The sequence below is a fragment of the Oncorhynchus keta genome, chromosome 1 (genome assembly GCF_023373465.1).
Source record: "Oncorhynchus keta strain PuntledgeMale-10-30-2019 chromosome 1, Oket_V2, whole genome shotgun sequence".
In the NCBI taxonomy this organism is placed as follows: domain Eukaryota; kingdom Metazoa; phylum Chordata; class Actinopteri; order Salmoniformes; family Salmonidae; genus Oncorhynchus; species Oncorhynchus keta.
Genome location: NC_068421.1, coordinates 82,371,996 through 82,396,645, shown reverse-complemented (window position 1 = coordinate 82,396,645; position 24,650 = coordinate 82,371,996). Strand labels below are relative to the sequence as shown.

The 24,650-nt window shown below is 38.9% G+C and overlaps 1 protein-coding gene across 5 annotated transcripts in view; it reads left to right on the top strand.

Annotated features, from left to right (window-relative positions):
* Positions 1 to 24,650, top strand: part of LOC118378517 (cAMP-specific 3',5'-cyclic phosphodiesterase 4B-like) — a 374,366-nt gene that overhangs the window by 245,987 nt on the left and 103,729 nt on the right. Inside the window, exon 1 of one of the 5 annotated variants that reach the window (XM_052462244.1) lies at positions 17,422 to 17,633. The exons of the other annotated variants lie outside the window; for them this stretch is intronic. Coding sequence (XP_052318204.1) covers positions 17,509 to 17,633 — 125 coding nt within the window. The 5' untranslated portion in view covers positions 17,422 to 17,508. Of the gene's footprint in view, positions 1 to 17,421; positions 17,634 to 24,650 lie in introns of those variants that run through there. 5 annotated transcript variants of the gene reach the window in all.

Here is a 24,650-nt window from a genome sequence, read left to right as displayed (position 1 = left end):
GCTGTGCTCAGCAGTCAGCAACCTGTGAAATATTTAGGTGTGTGAGGCCGTGGGTCAGAGGTCACATGACTGTACCACTTCACCAGTAATTGAGGAGTCAGACACTAAACCCAGGAACAACCCAGAAGAGAAACCCTCTGAACCCTCCCTCTGACGTGTATGACTCATCTTTCTCTCTATCTCTGTGCTTATCCATCTCTTAATCTTTCTTGTCTTTTTTTCCTTTCTTTCCCTCTCATCTCTCATCACATTCTCTCACCCCACCTCTTCTTTCTTGCTCCTCTCTTCACAATTATATTTTACTCTACATCAGGCTTTCTCTACCCGCTCCGTTTCACTCTTTCTCTCCTGTGTGTGCATGTATATTTTAGTTGCTTTCCAAGGCTGACTCATGGTGGTGTTTGATCTTGAGAGCTGAGAGAGTCTGATTTGATGACTGCGTACCGTGACGTGTGGCGTGCCGTGTGGCGTACCGTGGCGTGTGGCGTGCCGTGTGTATACGTCACTGCTGATGCCTATGTCAGGGGGAAGCTCTGTTGTTGGTGTCAGATATACAGTACACACTGATCAGATGAGGCTTTTATTCTAAAATCCCCTGACATCCTCTCAGCTCAGCATGATGTACAGTCGGAGGCCAGTTTTAGGTACACTGATCTAGTTCCGGGTTGGACCCCCGTTTGCCTCCAAAACAGCCTGAATTTTCAGGGGTGTGGAAACGTTGCTCAATTGGTATCAACAGACCTAACGTGTCAGGAAAACATACCCCACACCATTACACTATCGCTTTCCAGGCTGTATCGTTGAAACCAGGCAGGATGTGGCCATGGACTCATGCTGCTTATGCCAAATCCTGACTCTGCCATCAGCATGACGCAACCGGAACCGGATTCGTCAGACCAGGCTTGATTTTCCACTCCTCAATTGTCCAGTGTTGGTGATCACGTGCCCGCTGGCGACTTCTTGTTCTTCTTTTTTTTTAGCTGATAGGAGTTCAAGCCAGTGTGGTCATCGACTACAATAGCCCTCCGTGACAAGGAATGAGGAGTTGTGCATTCCGAGATGACATCACTGTTGTTCTGCACCTGTTTGCATGATTGTGTCTGGCCTGTTAGCTTGCGCAATTCTTGCCATTCCCCTTCGACCTCTCATCAACGAGCTGGTTTTGTCCACAGGACTGCCACTGACTGGATGGGGGGAATAATAGTGAAGACATCAAAACTATAAAATAAACCAAAAAAGTGTTAAACAAATCTATTCATTTTAGATTCTTCAAAGTAGCCACCCGTCTGCTTTGTTGAAAGATTTGCACACTATTGGCATTCTCTCACCAGCTTCACCTGGAGTTCCCACATATGCTGAGCACTTGTTGGCTGCTTTTCCTTCACTCTGCGGTCCAACTCATCGCAAACCATCTCAATTGGGTTAAGGTCGGGTGATTGTGGAGGCCAGGTCATCTGATGCAACACTCCATCACTCTCCTTCTTGGTCAAATAACCCTTACACAGCCTGGAGGTGTGTTGGGTCGATGTCCTGTTGAAAAACAAATGATAGTTGCACTAAGCACAAACCAGATGGGATGGCGTATCACTGCCGAATGTTGTGGTAGCCATGCTGGTTGTGTGCCTTGAATTCGAAATAAATCACTGACAGTGTCACCAGCAAAGCACCCCCACACCATCCCACCTCCTCCTCCAGGCTTCATGGTGGGAAATACACATGCGGAGATCATCCGTTCACCTACTCTGCGTCTCAAAAAGACATGGCAGTTGGAACCAAAAATCTCACATTTGGACTCATCAGACCAAAGGACAGATTTCCACCGGTCTAATGTCCATTGCTCGTGTTTCTTTGGCCAAGCAAGTCCCTTCTTCCTTTTGGTGTCCTTTAGTAGTGTTTTCTTTGCAGCAATTTGACATTGAAGAGGCGACTCCGGGATGCTGGCCTTCTAGGCAGAGTTGCAAAGAAAAAGCCATATCTCAGACTGGCCAATGAAAAGAAAAGATTAAGATGGGCGAAAGAACACAGACACTGGACAGAGGAAGTCTATCTAGAATGGTCAGCATCCCTGTGTCGCCTCTTCACTGTTGACGTTGAGACTGGTGTTTTGCGGGTACTATTTAACGAAACTGCCAGTTGAGGACTTGTGAGGCGTCTATTTCTCAAATTAGACACTCTAATGTACTTGTCCTCTTGCTCAGTTGTGCACTGGGGCCTCCCACTCCTCTTTCTATTCTGCTTAGAGCCAGTTTGCGCTGTTCTGTGAAGGGACTAGTACACCGTGTTGTACGAGATCTTCAGTTTCTTGGCAATTTCTCGCATGGAATAGCCTTCATTTCTCAGAACAAGAATAGACTGACAAGTTTCAGAAGAAAGGTCTTTGTTTCTGGCTATTTTGAGCCTGTAATCGAACCCACAAATGCTGATGCTACAAATAATCAACCAGTCTAAAGAATGCCAGTTTTATTGCTTCTTTAATCAATACATTTTTCAGCTGTGCTAACATAATTGCAAAAGGGTTTTCTAATGATCAATTAGCCTTTTAAAATGACAAACTTGGATTAGCTAACACAATGTGCCATTGGAACACAGGAGTGATGGTTGCTGATAATGGGCCTAAGTGAACCCAAACCTTTGAACGGTAGTGTATAGTGTATATAAAATATATATATTCCTTCATCATTTTCCCCTAACCCTACCACCTCCCCTAATCTGAGTAAACTACTGGGGAACAGTGTGTTTACTGCCTTGTTAAGGGGCAGAATGACAGATTTGTACCTTGTCAGCTCCGGGATTTGATCCAGGAAGTTTTTGATTACGAGCCCAATGTTCTCACCACTAGGCTACCTGCAGCTCCAAAATACATACTATATACATACTATATACATTTTACAGATACAGTATAGTTCACAATAGTTATGTTATGTTTGTTTTTAGTCCCATCCTTCAGCTCCACTCAATCCCTCCCATCTATCACTGAACACCATCCAGTTATGATTTCTATTTGCCAAATATTTTTCAACTGTCCTGTGATGTTTCACAAAAGTTCTGAACTTTTCTATTCTCATAGATTCTACATATTGTAAATGAAAGATAACATTTTTGCCAAGAGTATTATTATATTTTTAATTGATTGACTATGACTTTTTAAATCACCCTTGAGGGCTATTTGCAGAGTTAGCTCCAGCTAAATGTTCTTCAGCTATTCCCAAACCTGCGACCAAAAACAAGCTACATATGGACAGTATCAATCCAAATTATGTAATGATTATGTTTCTTCGCAGCAACATCTGCAGATCTGGGATGGTTGTTAAATATTTTTTGCTCATATTATTTTCAAAACAAGTCGCTAGGTGTAGGGAAGGCCATAAGCAATAGGTAAACTGGGATATGACTAAATGAGATTTTTTCACACATAGACAGGTATTTTCCTTTCCATCTTGTCTATTTTTGCTAACTTTCTATTGAAATGTATTGTATTTATTGTGGCACCATTCTCAGGAAACCCTAGACACTGTGGTGCGTGAAAAGCCCAGAGGCTGCTTTGGTCACTTGTGACATTCAGTGGAACAGTAACTGAATGCCTCGATACCTGTCTGCCTACTATGTACTGCAAGCCACAGCTATGTGACTCACTGTCTGTAGGAGCGAACTATTTGTGTATACACAGGATGTCATTGCGTTCTATGACTCTCACTAAGACTTATCATTGTATTTTCTAGGGAGTGATGGCTCTTAATTGATTAGCTTTGGCATAAATAAGAGGAATATATAGACTGGATTATGTAAGAGCCTGTTTGTTTTTGATGACTGTGGACAGTGGGCAATAGTGGAGTTTTGCATCAGTCCTATATATTGGGCACTCTGGTCCCATTCATCATACTGAATTGTTCCATAAGAGGCATTGGCATATGCTGCATCTGCAGGCAGTAGTAAATGATCCACAGACCTAATTTCCCTGTGAGTAATTGCCTGGCTTGTCAGTTGCCTGAGAGTGAGGACTCAACATGCTGTATGGTTAGAGGGCCATCTAGTGGAGTTAGACAACACTCCCTTTTCTCTGAGACAGTAAACAAACACCCTCTATACAGTTAGGCCCTGTGTTCACCTCTGGATATTTTAGCGGTGATAAGAGTTTTTGTTTTGACCAATTCTGGTTTCCATTGATTCTAATAAAATCCCATGCTCATAATTAGTTATCAAAATAGGTGCCCATCATTGTAGAATTTTATCAATAATATGTGATATTATTTAAGAAGATATAATGAAGACTAGTCTTTACCAGTAATATATGTTTTTGTCTGGATCAAATTCTGCATTTCTTTAATACTGAACACTGTCTGACTCTGAATTGGCCCCACTCCTCTCTGGGTGAGAATGTCTTTGTGCACCTGGCTGAAACAGTAAGTAATATGGTGGGTGACGTCATCATCTGTGTGTTCCCCTCAGGGGGTTATCAGGGAGGAATGTTCCCATTGTCAACCACAATGTCACTGAACCAGAACCACCGTCAACCATTGTCACACAACCTCTCACTCCCAGCTGGCAACATCCTCCTCCATTTACACTTCCACTTCGATGTGATAGCAGTTCCAACCCCCCACCCCCCACCCCTCTCTCTCTCTCTCATTTGTTGTGAAGATGGGGAGAGGTCTGGCCGTAATAAAGAGATGCTCTGCTTTTTTGAACCCACACTCCAAAAACCAAGTTCTGCAGGCTCTGGTTTTGTCTCATCTTGATTATTATCCAGTCGTGTGGTCCAGTGCTGCAAGGAAAGACCTAGTTAAGTTGCAGCTGGCCCAGAACAGAGCAGCACGTTTTGCTCTTAATTGTAACCAGAGGGCTGGTATAAATCCTATGCGTGCCAGTCTCTCTTGGCTGAAAGTTTAAGATAGACTGACTGCATCACTTCTTCTTTTTATAAGAAACATTATTCAAGAATAACAAGAATAACAAATTCAAGAAATGCCTCTCCCCTATTTGACCTAGATCATTTGTGTGTATGCATTATTATGTAGGCAACGTGTTCCTTTTTTAAAATGTAGTTCTGTCTTTGAGCTGTTCTTGTCTATTGATGTTCTGTATTATGTCATTCTGTATTATGTTTCATGTTTTGTGTTGGATCCCAGGAAGAGTAGCTGCTGCTTTGGCAACAGCTAATGGGGATCCTAATAAAATACCCCACAACACATTTAATTTAATTAAATTCAATGGCTTTATTGGCATGGGAAACGTGTTAACTTTGCCAAAGCAAGTGGATAATAAACAAAAACGAAATTAACAAAACAAATTAACAGTAAATAATACACTCACAGATGTTCTAAAAGAATAAATACACTTTACATTTCATATTATGTCTAATAACAGTGTTGTAACGATTTTCAAATAGTTAAAGTACAACTGGGAAAATAAATAAACATAAATATGGGTTGTATTTACAATAGTGTTTGTTCATCACTGGTTGCCCTTTTCTTGTGGCAACAGGTCACAAGTCTTGCTGTTGTGGTGGCACACTGTGGTAGTTCACCCAATGCATATGGGAGTTTATCAAAAGTGGGTTTGTTTGCGAATTCTTTGTGGATCTGTGTAATCTGAGGGAAATATATGTCTCTAGTATGGTCAAACATTTGGCAGAAGGTTAGGAAGTACAGCTCAATTTCCACCTCAGTTTGTGGACAGTGTGCACATAGCCTGTCTTCTCTTGAGAGCCAGGTCTGCCTATAGCGGCCATTCTCATTTGCCAGGCTATGCTCACGGAGTCTGTACATAGTCAAAACTTTCCTTAAGTTTGGGTCAGTCACAGTGGTCAGGTATTCTGCCACTGTGTACTCTCTGTTTAGGGCCAAATAGCATTCTAGTTTGCTCAGTTTTTTGTTAATTCTTTCCAATGTCTCAAGTAATTCTCTTTTTGTATTCCCATGATTTGGTTGGGTCTAATTGTGCTGATGTCCTGGGGCTCTGTGGGGTGTGTTTGTGTTTGTGAACAGAGCCCCAGGACCAGCTTGCTTTGGGGACTCTTCTCCAGGTTCATCTCTCTGTAGATGATGGCTTTGTTATGGAAGGTTTGGGAATCGCGTCCTTTTAGGTGGTTGTAGAATTTAACGGCTTTTAAAATGAGCATTTATCGGCCTAATTCTGTTCTGCATGCATTATTTGGTGTTTTACCTTGTACACAGAGGACATTTTTGCAGAATTTTGCATGCAGAGTCTCAATTTGGTGTTTGTCCCATTTTGTGAATTCTTGTTTAGTGAGCGGACCCCAGACCTCACAACCATAAAGGGCAATGGGTTCTATAACTGATTCAAGTATTTTTAGACAGATCCTAATTGGTTGAATCGTTCACAGCTTTGTGGAAGTGACCTGTGGCGCTGATGTTTAGGCCAAGGTATGTATGGTTTTTTGTGTGCTCTAGGGCAACGGTGTCTAGATGGAGTTTGTATTTGTGGTCCTGGCGACTGGACCTTTTTTGGAACACCACTATTTTGATCTTACTGAGATTTACTGTCAGGGCCTAGGTCTCGCAGAATCTGTGCAGAAGATCTAGGTGCTGCTGTAGGCCCTCCTTGGTTGGTGACAGAAGCACCAGATCATCAGCAAACCCTAGACATTTGACTTCAAATTCTAGTAGGGTGAGGCCGGGTGCTGCAGACATTTCTAGTGCCCTTGCCAATTCGTTGATATATATGTTGAAGAGGGTGGGGATTAAGCTGCATCCCTGTTTACCCCCTCAGCCCTGTGGGAAGAAATGTGTGTGTTTTTTGCCTATTTTAACTGCAAACTTGTTGTTTGTGTACATGGATATTATAATGTTGTATGTTTTTCCCCCAACACTTTCCATCAGTTTGTATTACAGACTCTCATGCCAAATTGAGTCAAAGGCTTTTTTGAAATCAACAAAGCATGAGAAGACTTTGCCTTTGTTTTGGTTTGTTTGTTTGTCAATTAGGGTGTGCAGGGTGAAAACGTGGTCTGTCGTATGGTAATTTGGTAAAAAGCCAATTTGACATTTGCTCAGTATGTTGTTTTCGCTGAGGAAATATATGTGTCTGTTGTTAATGATAATGCAGATGATTTTCCCAAGGTTGCTTTATACGCATATCCCACGGCAGTTATTGATGTCAAATTTGTCTCCACTTTTGTGGATTGGGGTGATCAGTCCTTGGTTCCAAATATTGGGGAGATGCCAGAGCGAAGGATGATGTAAAAGAGTTTTAGTTCAGCAAATTGGAATTTGTTGTCTGTATATTTGATCATTTCATTGAGGATACCATCAACACCACAGGTTGCAGGGTTTTTATTTTGTCCTGTAGTTCATTCAAGGTAATTGGAGAATCCAGTGGGTTCTGGTAGTCTTTAATAGTTGATTCTAAGATTAGCATTTGATCATGTATATGTTTTTGCTGTTTGTTCTTTGTTATAAATTGGAAAAATATTGGAGAAGTGGTTTACCCATACATCTCCATTTTGGATACATTTTTCTTTGTGTTGTTTGTTTAGTATTAAAAGCATTTACTGCAAATTGAAAGTACAATTATGTAAGCTTGCCTTGCAATGCAGTTGAAGTAACATAGCTAGCTAACTATTTAATTGTTTATTGTGTAGTGGAGGATAAAAATAACTGTATGCCTATGGATGTGTAGCTAGCTACAGTATGTAGCCGATCTGTGTATGGACCCTAAAACATTAGGTTCTGAAATAATATTTATACCAATCTATGAACCTCAGCAATCATAGTTGTTGAATCAACTTCAAGTCTGAATGGCATTAATGAATCCTATGGATAGAGTAGAATATAATAACTTTATTGTGCCAATGATGCAAGTCCTATATACACATGTACTGTAGTTATTACCACGCATGAGATTCCCACATTGTAGCCTGTACATTGAATATATTCACTGATCATGTACTCTTCCTTGGCAAATAAAGGTGTGGTTCAGATATGAATCTGAGACATTTTTGTTCAGTCATATCAAACTCCATTATTTGAATGATGCTGTGTTTGCATGTGTGAATTAAGTACAAGCTGATTTGTATCTGCATTAGTCTGAGGACACAGGATAGTATTTCAATTAGATACTTAATTTCAACCAGTGGAGAATGTGAAACGCTTTATTGATATAGGTTCATTATCTAGGTGTTATAAATACATCATAAATGCATTAGAATTATGATCATTGTAATATTATATTATAAATACAAGTTCAATCTGTACTTCAATGCGCATATGGTGTGTATTATGAAACGAGGAAGAAAGACGAGGTGGGGAGAAAGGTGTAGAAGACAGAAAGGGAAAGAGGTAAGAAAAGTGGCTAATTAAAACATACCCGCAGACGAGAGACAGATGGACAGAGAGAGAGTATGATTAAGCCCTGTTTTTTTATTCTAACACTGTTAGTTATTATAATCATCAGGAGGTGAAATGCAAAACTGACCTTGGATCATTGACTCTGGGACTACTACATCTCTGTCTGTATTTCAATGTAAAGCATCTCTTTAATAATACTTTCGGTGGACCCGACCAAGTGACCTCTTGTTTTTCCCTGAATAGAAATAATATTAATCTAATTAATTAAGCCATCTCTCTCTCAATTCAATTCAATTCAATGCAAGGGCTTTATTGGCATGGGAAACATGTGTTAACATTGCCAAAGCAAGTGAGGTAGACAACATACAAAGTGAATATATAAAGTGAAAAACAACAAAAATGAACAGTAAACATTACACATACAGAATTTTCAAAACAGTAAAGACATTACAAATGTCATATCATAATTATATATATATATACAATGTACAAATAGTTAAAGGACACAAGATAAAATCAATAAGCATAAATATGGGTTATATTTACAATGCTGTTTGTTCTTCACTGGTTGCCCTTTTCTCGTGGCAACGGGTCACAAATCTTGCTGCTGTGATGGCACACTGTGGAATTTCACCCAGTAGATATGGGAGTTTTTCAAAATTGGATTTGTTTTCGAATTCTTTGTGGATCTGTGTAATCTGAGGGAAATATGTATCTCTAATATGGTCATACATTGGGCAGGAGGTTAGGAAGTGCAGCTCAGTTTCCACCTCATTTTGTGGGCAGTGAGCACATAGCCTGTCTTCTCTTGAGAGCCATGTCTGCCTACGGCGGCCTTTCTCAATAGCAAGGCTATGCTCACTGAGTCTGTACATAGTCAAAGCTTTCCTTAATTTTGGGTCAGTCACAGTGGTCAGGTATTCTGCCGCTGTGTACTCTCTGTGTAGGGCCAAATAGCATTCTAGTTTGCTCTGTTTTTTTGTTAATTCTTTCCAATGTGTTAAGTAATTATCTTTCTGTTTTCTCATGATTTGGTTGGGTCTAATTGTGCTGTTGTCCTGGGGCTCTGTAGGGTTTTTTCTGGATTTTGATAATTAGTGGGTATCGGACAAATTCTTCTCTCTCTCTCTCTCTCTCTCTCTCTCTCTCTCTCTCTCTCTCTCTCTCTCTCTCTCTCTCTCTCTCTCTCTCTCTCTCTCTCTCTCTCTCTCTCTCTCTCTCTCTCTCTCTCTCTCTCTCTCTCTCTCTCTCTCTCTCTCTCTCTCTCTCTCTCTCTCTCTCTCTCTCTCTCTCTCTCTCTCTCTCTCTCATATATATACATACATATATACGCTGAATACAACAGGTGTTTAGGTGACCAATAGGTAGGTAAAGAAATAAAACAACAGTAAAAAGACAGGCTATATACAGTAGCGAGGCTACATACAGACACCGGTTCGTCAGGCTGATTGAGGTAGTATGTACATGTAGATATGGTAGCCCGGTTAGCCATTGTGCAGGAGCACTGGTTGGTTGGCCCAATTGAGGTAGTATGTACATTTTTTTTAAAAAAAATTTATTTAACCAGGTAGGCTAGTTGAGAACAAGTTCTCAAATGCAACTGCGACCTGGCCAAGATAAAGCATAGCAGTGTGAACAGACAACAACACAGAGTTACACATGGAGTAAACAAGTAAATAACATAGTAGGAAAAAAATTATCTATATACATTGTGTGCAAAAGGCATGAGGGGGTAGGCTATAAATAGGCCATAGGAGTAAATAATTACAATTTAGCAGATTAACACTGTAGTGATAAATAATCAGATGATCATGTGCAGGTAGAGATACTGGTGTGCAAAAGAGCAGAAAAGTAAATTAAATAAAAACAGTATGGGGATGAGGTAGGCTATATACCGATGGACTATGTACAGCTGCAGCGATCGGTTAGCTGCTCAGATAGCAGATGTTTAAAGTTGGTGAGGGAGATAAAAGTCTCCAACTTCAGAGATTTTTGCAATTCGTTCCAGTCGCAGGCAGCAGAGAACTGGAAGGAAAGGCGACCAAATCAGGTTTTGGATTTAGGGATGATCAGTGAGATACACCTGCTGGAGCGCGTGCTACGGGTGGGTGTTGCCATCGTGACCAGTGAACTGAGATAAGGCGGAGCTTTACCTATCATAGACTTGTAGATGACCTGGAGCCAGTGGGTCTGGTGACGAACATGTAGCGAGGGCCAGCTGACTAGAGCATACAGGTCGCAGTGGTGGGTGGTATAAGGTGCTTTAGTAACAAAACGGATGGCACTGTGATAATCTGCATCCAGTTTGCTGAGTAGAGTATTGGAAGCTATTTTGTAGATGACATCGCCGAAGTCGAGGATCGGTAGGATAGTCAGTTTTACTAGGGTAAGTTTTGCGGCGTGAGTGAAGGAGGCTTTGTTGCGATATAGAAAGCCGACTCTAGATTTGATTTTGGATTGGAGATGTTTGATATTAGTCTGGAAGGAGAGTTTGCAGTCTAGCCAGACACCTAGGTACTTATAGATATCCACATATTCTAGGTCGGAACCATCCAGGGTGGTGATGCTAGTCGGGAGTGCGGGTGCAGGCAGCGAACGGTTGACAGGCATGCATTTGGTTTTACTAGCGTTTAAGAGCAGTTGGAGGCCACAGAAGGAGTGTTGTATGGCATTGAAGCTCGTTTGGAGGTTAGATAGCACAGTGTCCAAGGAAGGGCCAGAAGTATACAGAATGGTGTTGTCTGCGTAGAGGTGGATCAGGGAATCGCCCGCAGCAAGAGCAACATCATTGATATATACAGAGAAAAGAGTCTGCCCGAGAATTGAACCCTGTGGTACCCCCATAGAGACTGCCAGAGGACCGGACAACATGCCCTCCGATTTGACACACTGAACTCTGTCTGCAAAGTAGTTGGTGAACCAGGCAAGGCAGTCATTAGAAAAACCGAGGTTACTGAGTCTGCCGATAAGATTATGGTGATTGACAGAGTCGAAAGTCTTGGCCAGGTCGATGAAGACGGCTGCAAAGTACTGTCTTTTATCGATGGCGGTTATGATATCTTTTAGTACCTTGAGCGTGGCTGAGGTGCACCCGTGACTGGCTCGGAAACCGGATTGCACAGCGGGGAAGGTACGGTGGGATTCGAGATGGTCAGTGATCTGTTTGTTGACTTGGCTTTCAAAGACCTTAGATAGGCAGGGCAGGATGGATATAGGTTTGTAACAGTTTGGGTCCAGGGTGTCTCCCCCTATACATGAATGTATAGTTAAAGTGACTATGCATATATGATAAACAGAGAGTAGCCGCAGCGTAAAAAGAGGGGTTGGGTAGGCAGCTTAGTCCCAATGATGTACTGGGCCGTACGCACTAGTCTCTGTAGTGCCTTGCAGTCAGAGGCCGAACAATTGCCGCACCAGGCAGTGATGCAACCAGTCAGGATGCTCTCGATGTTGCAGCTGTAGAACCTTTTGAGGAACTCAGGACCCATGCCAAATCTTTTTAGTTTCCTGAGGGGGAATAGGATTTGCCGTGCCCTCTTCAAGACTGTCTTGGTGTGTTTTGACCATGCTAGTTCATTGTTGATGTGGACACCAAGGAACTTGAAGCTCTCAACCTGCTCCACTACAGCCAGGGCAGTGTGGAGTGCAATAGAGATTGCATCATCTGATGATCTGTTTGGGCGGTATGCAAATTGGAGTGGGTCTAGGGTTTCTGGGATAATGGTGTTGATGTGAGTTCTTGTAAGCTTCCGGGTTAGAGTCCCTCACCTTGAATACGGCAGCTCTACCCTTTAGCTCAGTGAGAATGTTGCCTGTAATCCATGGCTTCTGGTTGTGGTATGTACGTACAGTCACTGTGAGGACTTACACATTTATATATCTACATGTATTACACATTTATATATCTACATGTGTTACACATTTATATAGCTACATGTATTACACATTTATATATCTACATGTGTTACACATTTATATATCTACATGTGTTACACATTTATATATCTACATGTGTTACACATTTATATATCTACATGTGTTACACATTTATATATCTACATGTATTATACATTTATATAGCTACATGTGTTACACATTTATATAGCTACATGTATTACACATTTATATATCTACATGTGTTACACATTTATATATCTACATGTGTTACACATTTATATACCTACATGTGTTACACATTTATATATCTACATGTGTTACACATTTATAAAGCTACATGTGTTACACATTTATATATCTACATGTGTTACACATTTATATAGCTACATGTGTTACACATTTATATAGCTACATGTATTATACATTTATATAGATACATGTATTACACATTTATATATCTACATGTATTATACATTTATATAGCTACATGTGTTACACATTTATATATCTACATGTATTACACATTTATATATCTACATGTGTTACACATTTATATATCTACATGTGTTACACATTTATATATCTACATGTGTTACACATTTATATATCTACATGTGTTACACATTTATAAAGCTACATGTGTTACACATTTATATATCTACATGTGTTACACATTTATATAGCTACATGTGTTACACATTTATATAGCTACATGTATTATACATTTATATAGATACATGTATTACACATTTATATATCTACATGTATTATACATTTATATAGCTACATGTGTTACACATTTATATATCTACATGTATTACACATTTATATAGCTACATGTATTACACATTTATATATCTACATGTATTATACATTTATATAGCTACATGTGTTACACATTTATATAGCTACATGTATTACACATTTATATAGCTACATGTATTATACATTTATATATCTACATGTGTTACACATTTATATAGCTACAGGTATTACACATTTATATAGCTACATGTATTACACATTTATATAGCTACATGTATTACACATTTATATAGCTACATGTGTTACACATTTATATATCTACATGTATTACACATTTATATAGCTACATGTATTATACATTTATATAGCTACATGTATTACACATTTATATAGCTACATGTATTACACATTTATATATCTACATGTATTACACATTTATATATCTACATGTATTATACATTTATATAGCTACATGTGTTACACATTTATATATCTACATGTATTACACATTTATATATCTACATGTGTTACACATTTATATATCTACATGTGTTACACATTTATATATCTACATGTGTTACACATTTATATAGCTACATGTGTTACACATTTATATAGCTACATGTATTATACATTTATATAGATACATGTATTACACATTTATATATCTACATGTATTATACATTTATATAGCTACATGTGTTACACATTTATATATCTACATGTATTACACATTTATATAGCTACATGTATTACACATTTATATATCTACATGTATTATACATTTATATAGCTACATGTGTTACACATTTATATAGCTACATGTATTACACATTTATATAGCTACATGTATTATACATTTATATATCTACATGTGTTACACATTTATATAGCTACATGTATTACACATTTATATAGCTACATGTATTACACATTTATATAGCTACATGTATTACACATTTATATAGCTACATGTGTTACACATTTATATATCTACATGTATTACACATTTATATAGCTACATGTATTATACATTTATATAGCTACATGTATTACACATTTATATAGCTACATGTATTACACATTTATATATCTACATGTATTACACATTTATATAGCTACATGTATTACACATTTATATAGCTACATGTGTTACACATTTATATATCTACATGTATTACACATTTATATTGCTACATGTATTACACATTTATATTGCTACATGTATTATACATTTATATAGCTACATGTATTACACATTTATATATCTACATGTATTACACATTTATATATCTACATGTATTACACATTTATATATCTACATGTATTATACATTTATATAGCTACATGTATTACACATTTATATATCTACATGTATTACACATTTATATATCTACATGTATTACACATTTATATATCTACATGTATTACACATTTATATATCTACATGTATTATACATTTATATAGCTACATGTATTACACATTTATATAGCTACATGTATTATACATTTATATATCTACATGTGTTACACATTTATATATCTACATGTATTACACATTTATATATCTACATGTATTACACATTTATATAGCTACATGTATTACACATTTATATAGCTACATGTGTTACACATTTATATATCTACATGTATTACACATTTATATAGCTACATGTATTACACATTTATATAGATACATGTATTACACATTTATATAGCTACATGTATTACACATTTATATAGCTACATGTATTACACATTTATATAGCTACATGTATTACACATTTATATAGCTACATGTATTACACATTTATATAGCTACATGTGTTACACATTTATATATCTACATGTATTACACATTTATATTGCTACATGTATTACACATTTATATTGCTACATGTATTACACATTTATATAGCTACATGTATTACACATTTATATAGCTACATGTATTACACATTTATATAGCTACATGTATTACACATTTATATAGCTACATGTATTACACATTTATATAGCTACATGTGTTACACATTTATATATCTACATGTGTTACACATTTATATATCTACATGTATTACACATTTATATAGCTACATGTATTACACATTTATATATCTACATGTATTACACATTTATATAGCTACATGTGTTACACATTTATATAGCTACATGTATTACACATTTATATAGCTACATGTGTTACACATTTATATATCTACATGTATTACACATTTATATATCTACATGTATTACACATTTATATAGCTACGTGTATTACACATTTATATAGCTACATGTGTTACACATTTATATAGCTACATGTATTACACATGTATATATCTACATGTATTACACATTTATATAGCTACATGTGTTACACATTTATATAGCTACATGTGTTACACATTTATATAGCTACATGTATTACACATTTATATAGCTACATGTGTTACACATTTATATAGATACATGTATTACACATTTATATATCTACATGTATTACACATTTATATAGCTACATGTATTACACATTTATATAGCTACATGTATTACACATTTATATATCTACATGTATTACACATTTATATATCTACATGTATTACACATTTATATAGCTACATGTATTACACATTTATATAGCTACATGTATCATACATTTATATAGCTACATGTATTACACATTTATATATCTACATGTATTACACATTTATATAGCTACATGTATTACACATTTATATAGCTACATGTATTATACATTTATATAGCTACATGTATTACACATTTATATAGCTACATGTATTACACATTTATATAGCTACATGTATTATACATTTATATAGCTACATGTATTACACATTTATATAGCTACATGTATTACACATTTATATAGCTACATGTATTATACATGTATATAGCTACATGTATTACACATTTATATAGCTACATGTATTATACATTTATATAGCTACATGTATTACACATTTATATAGCTACATGTATTATACATTTATATAGCTACATGTATTACGCATTTATATAGCTACATGTATTACACATTTATATATCTACATGTATTACACATTTATATATCTACATGTGTTACACATTTATATAGCTACATGTATTACACATTTATATATCTACATGTGTTACACATTTATAGATCTACATGTATTATACATTTATATAGCTACATGTGTTACACATTTATATATCTACATGTATTACACATTTATATAGCTACATGTGTTACACATTTATATAGCTACATGTATTACACATTTATATAGCTACATGTATTACACATTTATATATCTACATGTGTTACACATTTATATATCTACATGTATTACACATTTATATAGCTACATGTGTTACACATTTATATAGCTACATGTATTACACATTTATATAGCTACATGTATTACACATTTATATATCTACATGTGTTACACATTTATATATCTACATGTATTACACATTTATATAGCTACATGTGTTACACATTTATATATCTACATGTGTTACACATTTATATAGCTACATGTGTTACACATTTATATAGCTACATGTATTACACATTTATATAGCTACATGTATTACACATTTATATATCTACATGTATTACACATTTATATATCTACATGTATTACACATTTATATATCTACATGTATTACACATTTATATATCTACATGTATTACACATTTATATATCTACATGTATTACACATTTATATAGCTACATGTGTTACACATTTATATAGCTACATGTATTACACATTTATATAGCTACATGTATTACACATTTATATAGCTACATGTATTACACATTTATATAGCTACATGTGTTACACATTTATATATCTACATGTATTACACATTTATATATCTACATGTGTTACACATTTATATAGCTACATGTGTTACACATTTATATAGCTACATGTATTACACATTTATATATCTACATGTGTTACACATTTATAAATCGCTACATGTATTTCACAGGAACACAGTAGATACATACCTTTATTCCCCCTCTATCCTAGTGACAGTAGTGACTCCATTCCAGTGACTCTGCTCCAGGTCTTAGTGCGCTGCCGGTGCCGGCTCAGAGAGACCACATCTCCTCACACACCAGGGGAAGGAAATGCAGGCTGGGACTGGGACAACTACACAGCACAGCTCTCACTGGACACACAGAGTGTGAAAGGGCATGTGAAAGAGTGTGAGAGTGCGTGTGAAAGGGAGAGAGAGAAAGAAAGAGAAAGTCGCGATTTGCAAAGGATGTTGGATGGTTGTTGTTGCTGCTGTTGTGTGTTTGATGTATTCTTGAATGTTGCATTTATGATAGTGGAAGTTGGTCTGTTTAGATAGTTAATGTTGATTGTGTGTGTGTGTGTGTGTGTGTGTGTGTGTGTGTGTGTGTGTGTGTGTGTGTGTGTGTGTGTGTGTGTGTGTGTGTGTGTGTGTGTGTGTGTGTGTGTGTAGACCTGAGGTGTGTATGAGCTGATGTGTGTTTGAGGTGCGTGTCTGATGGTGCTGGGTAGCTGGGGTGTTGGTGCTATGTATCGGCGTTCGCCCTGTCACAGAAGCAGGGTCCACTTTGACTTCAGCGAGGAAGTCATCAAGAGACTCCATGCTTCCAGCCACACTCACAGGTCAGAACAAGGATAAAACACTGTCTCTTAATTTATTTCTCTCTGTCTTTTTCTGTCGCTTTCTGTCACAATCACTTCATCTTTCTCTCATGTGCTTCTATAGCTTTTCTCAGCTTCAGTTAAGTGCATGATGTGTTGCCATTCATTAGAATTGTTATGCATACGTTTTAGTTCTAACCCCCCAATGTACTGTATTTCTCCCTCTTACGCTGTCAATCCAGACTTTCTTCCCCCTTTCTGTATCATTTTTCCCATGTTCTGTTTGTGTGTAGATGTCTCTCTCTATCCAATGTTCATTATATATAGCCCTCTCTCTCTTTCCTATGTTCAGTCTCTAAATATCTGTTAATCATGAATTCTATAGTTGAGTGTGTGTTAGGGAATCAAAACTATATCACGTTGACTGTGTGGCATTTGTTTGTTTACATTGGTGTGGTGTGAGTCTGTACAGCTGTACTACTGGTCCATCCAGATGCAGTTGTGATGTTAGCTAAAGCTCACCTACTGTACTTGATGTATTGCAATTTCCTAAATGTAGCATGGTGATGACGCAACTAAACACTCCCAGCAGGATTTGTATTAGCACTCCACTGTTCCACTGTCACGGCCTCAAACGTGTGTTTATCCAACCGCATGACAACTATTCTCTCCAACACCACTTTGCAGCTTCTTATTGTTTATGCCGTGTAAACACATACAATATGCTCTGCAAAGACAATGTCGCTTATGAAGAAGATTTCCTGTTTTGAGTTGATTTGCCTTGCTGAGATTCACACATTACTCTAGAACATTAACCTTTGTCAAGAATATCATCATCATCATCATGATACAATCGTAGATTGTTGATGTGGAGAAGCAGAGAGAGGGAGCAGCAGGCTGGACAGGGCGGGTCAAAACCAACGTGACTAGTCTGGAGAGGAGACTCTGGCCATACTCATCTTGAAGAGCCAAGGCTCCCTGTGGAAAGTACTGTACACTCAGTCAGTGCATGTGGAAGTGGAACATTACAGATGTCAAGTTTTAACTTGATCACCCTTTTCTTGCAGAGAATGTTCCCACATCATCAGGAAAGGAATGAGCCTTGTGATTCCTTAAAAATTCGCAGTTCTCTTTCTCTCCATGCGGGGGCAGTCGAATCATTGGGATCAGGCCTGTTATCAAATAATATTCTCCCTCGCTCGCTCAAATGGTAGCCGTAGGTCCTGTTACTGCAAATTCAAACGTACTAAAATGTATTTTAAATGCATCCACACACAAAAACAACCATCATTTTATGTAGCTTAATAACACGATATAGATATTGGTCTCCACTAGGCTATGATATACAATTGTGAAGTGTATCCTTAGGTTAGGAATGAGCTGCCCAAACGTTGATAAATCGTAACCTCGGGTGGTCTAGCGGTTAGGAACACTACCTTCACATATAGGTCTACCGTGTCAGCGTGGGTTAGATTACGGCATACGCCCTTCTGGTATAAATAATATATAATAATATAATAAAATAACTCAAACTCCCCGATACACTTGATTAGTTTCACATTTAAAATATGGACAGTCAGAGAAAAATACCCATGATCTTGATTTTTTAAAAATATGACCAGACACACACCAGACACTTTTGGAAACTGTCACACCTGGCTCTCTGCTTGTCTCCACCCCCATCTAGGTGTCACCCATCCTCCCCATTATCCCCAGTGTATTTATACCTGTGTTCTCTGTTTGTCTGTTGCCAGTTCGTTTTGTTCCGTGAAATCTACCACCGTTTGATCCCCTGCTCCTGTCTGATCATCTTCCTGTTTCCTAGTCCTTCCCAGTTTTGACCGTTCTGCCTGCCCTGACCCTGACCCTGCCTGCCGTTCTCTGGATTACTGACCTCTGCCTGCCTTTGACCTGTTGTTTGCCTGCCCCTATACTATAAATATACTTTTCTTTGGGTCATACCTGAAACCTGATAGTACAAACTGGCCATGACTAACCCAGCAGACTCACCGAGCAGACCAGCTGCACAATGCTGTCTCCCTGCAAGGAGCCACCCTTGGAAGACACAATGAGTTACTTCAAGGTCATAGGGGAGGGACTCCATTCCCTGCAGAATTCCATGACCAGGCGTTCAATACATTGCTGGAGCAATTCTGCGGATTCCCCACAGGGCAGCGGGTCACACCCGTAATCCCCCAGCCTACCCCAGTGTCCAGAGAACCCTGCTTACCTCCTCCAGAGCGGTACGCTGGAGATTCCAGAACCTGCCAGGCTTTTCTCTCCCAGTGTTCCCTAATTCTTCGAGCTGCAGCCTTCTTTGTTCCCCTCAGACCGCTCGAGGATAGCGTACATCATAACGCTGATGTCCGGGAGGGCACTTGCCTGGGCCACGGCGGTGTGGGAGCAACAGTCCGCCGTCTGCCTCAGTCTGGAGGAGTTTATGGAGGAAGTTGGGAAGGTGTTTGATTCTCCTTTTTCCAGGAGAGAGGCTGCTCGCAAGCTGCTCCACCCATGTCAAGGCTCCCGTAGTGTGGCAGACTACGCAGTGGATTTCTGCACGTTGGCAGCTGAGAGTGCTTGGAACCCGGAAGCGCTGTTCGACAGTGTTCCTACACAGAGTATCGGAAGAAGTAAAAGACGACCTTGCAGCCCGGGAACTACCGACGGATCTCGACTCACTCATCGCCTTGACCATTCGGATCGATTGGGGGACTACGGGAACGAAGGAAGGAGAAGAGATTCGACTTCACTCATCCTGGCATAATGTGTGCGGGGTCAGCGGCTGTAACCTTTGGACCACACAGGCACTGAGGCAACCAACAATTTATTCGGCCTATTGATTGCCTTGAACATTTAACAAAATTATTTATATAAAAAAAGGATTTCCCCTCATTAAAAATACATCTAGCCCCTACAAATATGTCCATTTCTTATAATCCACATAAGAATTCACACTAGACGCGCTGTAGCCTGCATATAGCCTACATAGGATATTTGAAGTGACGCTCTATGGACCTACAGTCTAAGTTATTGTATAGCCTACAAACATTGCTTCCAGCTTCTCCTTGCGGTGATTCTAAATTTTAAATATTTATTAAAATCCTCCTGCTGCAGGATTATTTTCCTCCTGATATGAAATGGGTCATATTATGATCTAAGATCTGTAGTTAGTTCACACTTGTGCTTGTCTGTTCATGTGAGCATGTACAGTATCTGCCTGTAGTTAATGTGTGCGGTGGTGTTGCTGGCCATGATCTGTGTTTGCTTGCTTGTGCGTATATCCTGTAGGAAGCTGTGTGAGTTCGTGACTAGGGTTGCAAAGGGCCGGAAACTTCCCGGGAAATGTTCCATGGTAGGTTAAGCCTGGGAATTTAGCTTAATTTCATCAAAAAAAGTTAGCTTATAACAGTGTACCTTTTTTGTGGGATACACATAAGGCAATTCTAGTTCTTGTGGCATATTTTGGTTGAACTATCCCCAATTCAATGGAATTGCAACCTCTGCATGCACAGTGCATTCTTCCGTCACATGTACAGCATATTCTCAAGATCTTGCACACTAATGAGATGCTATTGAGCCCACACTACTAAACTGTCTGAGCCAAGGACTACAAGCTTTCTGGTAAGTTTTGATTACAATACTGGGTGAGGTGAATATATTTTATACGACATACATTATTTTTTGTTAACTAGTAAATAGTAGCCTACAGCAAAGTGTGTTTAAATCATTTCTAACTTTTTAACAATTTCTTCTAGTTAGTGTTTGCTACCATGTGGGTTTTAGCCTGCTTGAGCCTGCTAACTGAGGAGTGTTAATTCACCTGTTTCCATACGTTTAATTTAAAATATGTATCTTACAAAGGAGTTGTTTAATCTAACTGCTTAACTATTTATCTGAACATGGAATTGTATTTGGGGGTTTTTAACAAATTTTTCTAATCTTTACAGGAAAATTCCACAGGCATTATCTGATGTGTGAAGATATTTCACTGCAGCTAATGTAGAAGGAAAATCTGTGTACATTTCCAAATACTTTGCAAAATCATATGTGAAGAATGCAACGAAGATGCAGAATCATCTGGCCAAGTGCATAAAGTTTCCTCAGCTCTCACAACAAGCAACCTCTGACAAAAGTCCCTCTACTTCTATTCGAGGTGAAAATTATCAATCAGACACCTTATCGATAACAACAGCTCATGTCCTCCTGCAATCAGAAGTTTTTTGACTCAATGGAGGAACGTAGTCAGAGAAATGCTGATGAATGTCTTGCTCAAGCTGTGTATGCAACTGGTTCACCTCTGATGCTCACAGGCAATGTGTATTGGAAGAGATTTCTGAATGTTCTTCACCCAGCATACACTCCTCCAACCAGACATGCTTTATCTACTAATTTCCTGGATGCAGAGTTCAAGTGCAGGTCAAGCAAATCATAGAGAAAGCACACTGTATTGCAATCATCTCTGATGGGTGGTCGATTATTCGTGGTTAAGGAATAATTAACTACATCATCTTCACCACTCAACCAGTATTCTACAAGAGCACAGACACAAGGGACAACAGACACACCGGTCTCTACATTGCAGATGAGCTGAAGGCAGTCACTAATTACCTTGGACCACAGAAGGTATTTGCACTGGTGACAGACAATGCTGCGAACATGAAGGCTGCTTTGTCTAAAGTGGAGGAGGCCTACCCTCACATCACACCCATTGGCTGTGCTGCTCATACATTGAATCTGCTCCTCAAGGACAGTATGGCACTGAAAACAATGGATACACTCTACAAGAGAGCAAAGGAAATGGTTAGGTACAGGAAGGGTCATCAAGTTATAGCAGGAATCTACCTCACCAAGCAAAGTGAGAAGAATAAGAGCACCACATTGAAGCTGCATTGGCAACACCTGTTGGGGTGGTGTTGTCATCATGTTTGACAGTCTCCTGGAGGTGAAGGAGACTCTCCAAGAAATGGCCATATCACAGTCTGCCGATATGGACAGCCCCATCAAGAGGATCCTCCTGGATGATGTATTTTGGGAGAGAGTGGTAAGCAGCCTGAAACTCCTGAAACCTATAACAGTAGTCATTGCATGGCTTGAGGCAGACAATGCCATCCTGTCTGATGTTCAGACTCTGCTTGCAGATGTAAGAGAAGAAACCGTACTGCCCTGCCCACTTCACTGTTGCTCCAAGCAGAGGAAACTGCAGTTCTGAAATGCATCAAAAAGCGTGAAGACTTCTGCCTGAAGCCCATACATGCCACAGCATACATGTTGGACCCCAAGTATGCTGGCTAGAGCACCCTGTCTGGTGCAGAGATCAACAAGGCCGTTGTTGTCATCACTACCGTGTCTCGCCACCTTGGCCTGGATTAGGGCAATGTTCTTGGCAGTCTGGCAAAGTACACTTCCAAGCAAGGGCTTTGGGATGGAGATGCAATATGGCAGTCATGCCAACATATCTCATCAGCCACCTGGTGGAAGGGACTTTGTGGATCTGAGGCTCTTTCCCCTGTTCCCTCTATCATTCTCCAAATCCCACCAAGATCAGCCACCTCAGAGCGCAACTGGTCCTTGTTTGGGAACACACACCAAAGCGCGCAACAGGCTTACCAATACAAGGGTTAAAAAATTGTTGGCCATCCGGGCAAATTTGAGGCTTTTTGAGCCTGACAACGAGCCAGCCTCAACAAGGTTGGAAAGTGACAGTGAAGATGAGGCCTCAGAGTCTGATGTTCAAGAGGTGGACATTGAGGAGGTCCAGGGAGAAGACATGGAAGCCTGAGAGGCTGATGTTCAAGAGGTGGACATTGAGGAGGTCCAGGGAGAAGACATGGAAGCCTGAGAGTCTGATGTTCAAGAGGTGGACATTGAGGAGGTCCAGGGAGAAGACATGGAAGCCTGAGAGGAAGACAACCAAAGCTTTAGTTTGTAGACTATCCTTTTACAGATGTATGTTGAAAATGTTTTTGGGAGATGCGATGGATCATTGGGGATCATTCAATATTCCCTTTCTTTTGTTGTTCAGTGAAATCATCCCATGTGAAGAGTCAACTCATTTAATTAAAGTTTAAATATTTTTTATATTTCTATTGGAAGGATTTAATCATTTGCAATTATGTCTAATTATGATAAGGTGAAAGGTTTGTTTCTGTCTCCATATGATATAGTAAATCTATCCAATGCTAAACATATCTACATTTAAATGGTATTAGTATTAATTTGCATATATTTCCATTAATTTCCATATATGCCCATTAATTCACATATATTCCTGTTAATTCCCACAGAAAGTTTCCACCTCTGAATATTACACAAAATGTACAACCCTATTCGTGACTATAATTTACATTATGTGTGGGGAGGTAGTGTGTGTGTTGTGTATGTGTGTGTGCATGAGCGTGTGTGTGAGTGTAGATAACTGCCCCTGTGTAGTTTATAATGAGAGGGTGTTTGGACTTGCCACCCACCAAATGCCAACACAACATATTCTCCTAGTGAAATGGCTTGGTCAAATATTTGGACTGTGACAAGGATTCCCCTGACCTATCAATGGACTGGACTGGTCAGGTGCTATGAACCAATGGAAGGGCTCAGTGGAGTGTTTTCTTCAGGGATGTGTCAGTGTTTCCCATGGGTGGAGTAGAACACTGTTGTTTCTCAGTGGTCATGGACAGACAGAATACAATATGATGTCTTACAGTAGACTACTGTTACTGTATACCAGTTGTCATGGAGATGGTTAACTGGAGGTTGTGGTTGGTTTGTTAGTTAGTGAGGTTGAGACCTGTGGTTGGCATGTGGTCATGGTTTATGATGTCTGACTGGCTGCACACTACACAATGCACCCTGAAGAATGATGATGGTGATGTCTATGGTAATGGTGATTGTGATTATAGTAATAGTGATGATGATGATGATGATGATGGTGCTTGGCACCTACCAGTACATTGCTTGGGACATACCAGTACATTGCTTGGGACCTACTCTACCGGTACACTGCTTGGGACCTACTCTACCGGTACACTGCTTGGGACCTACTAG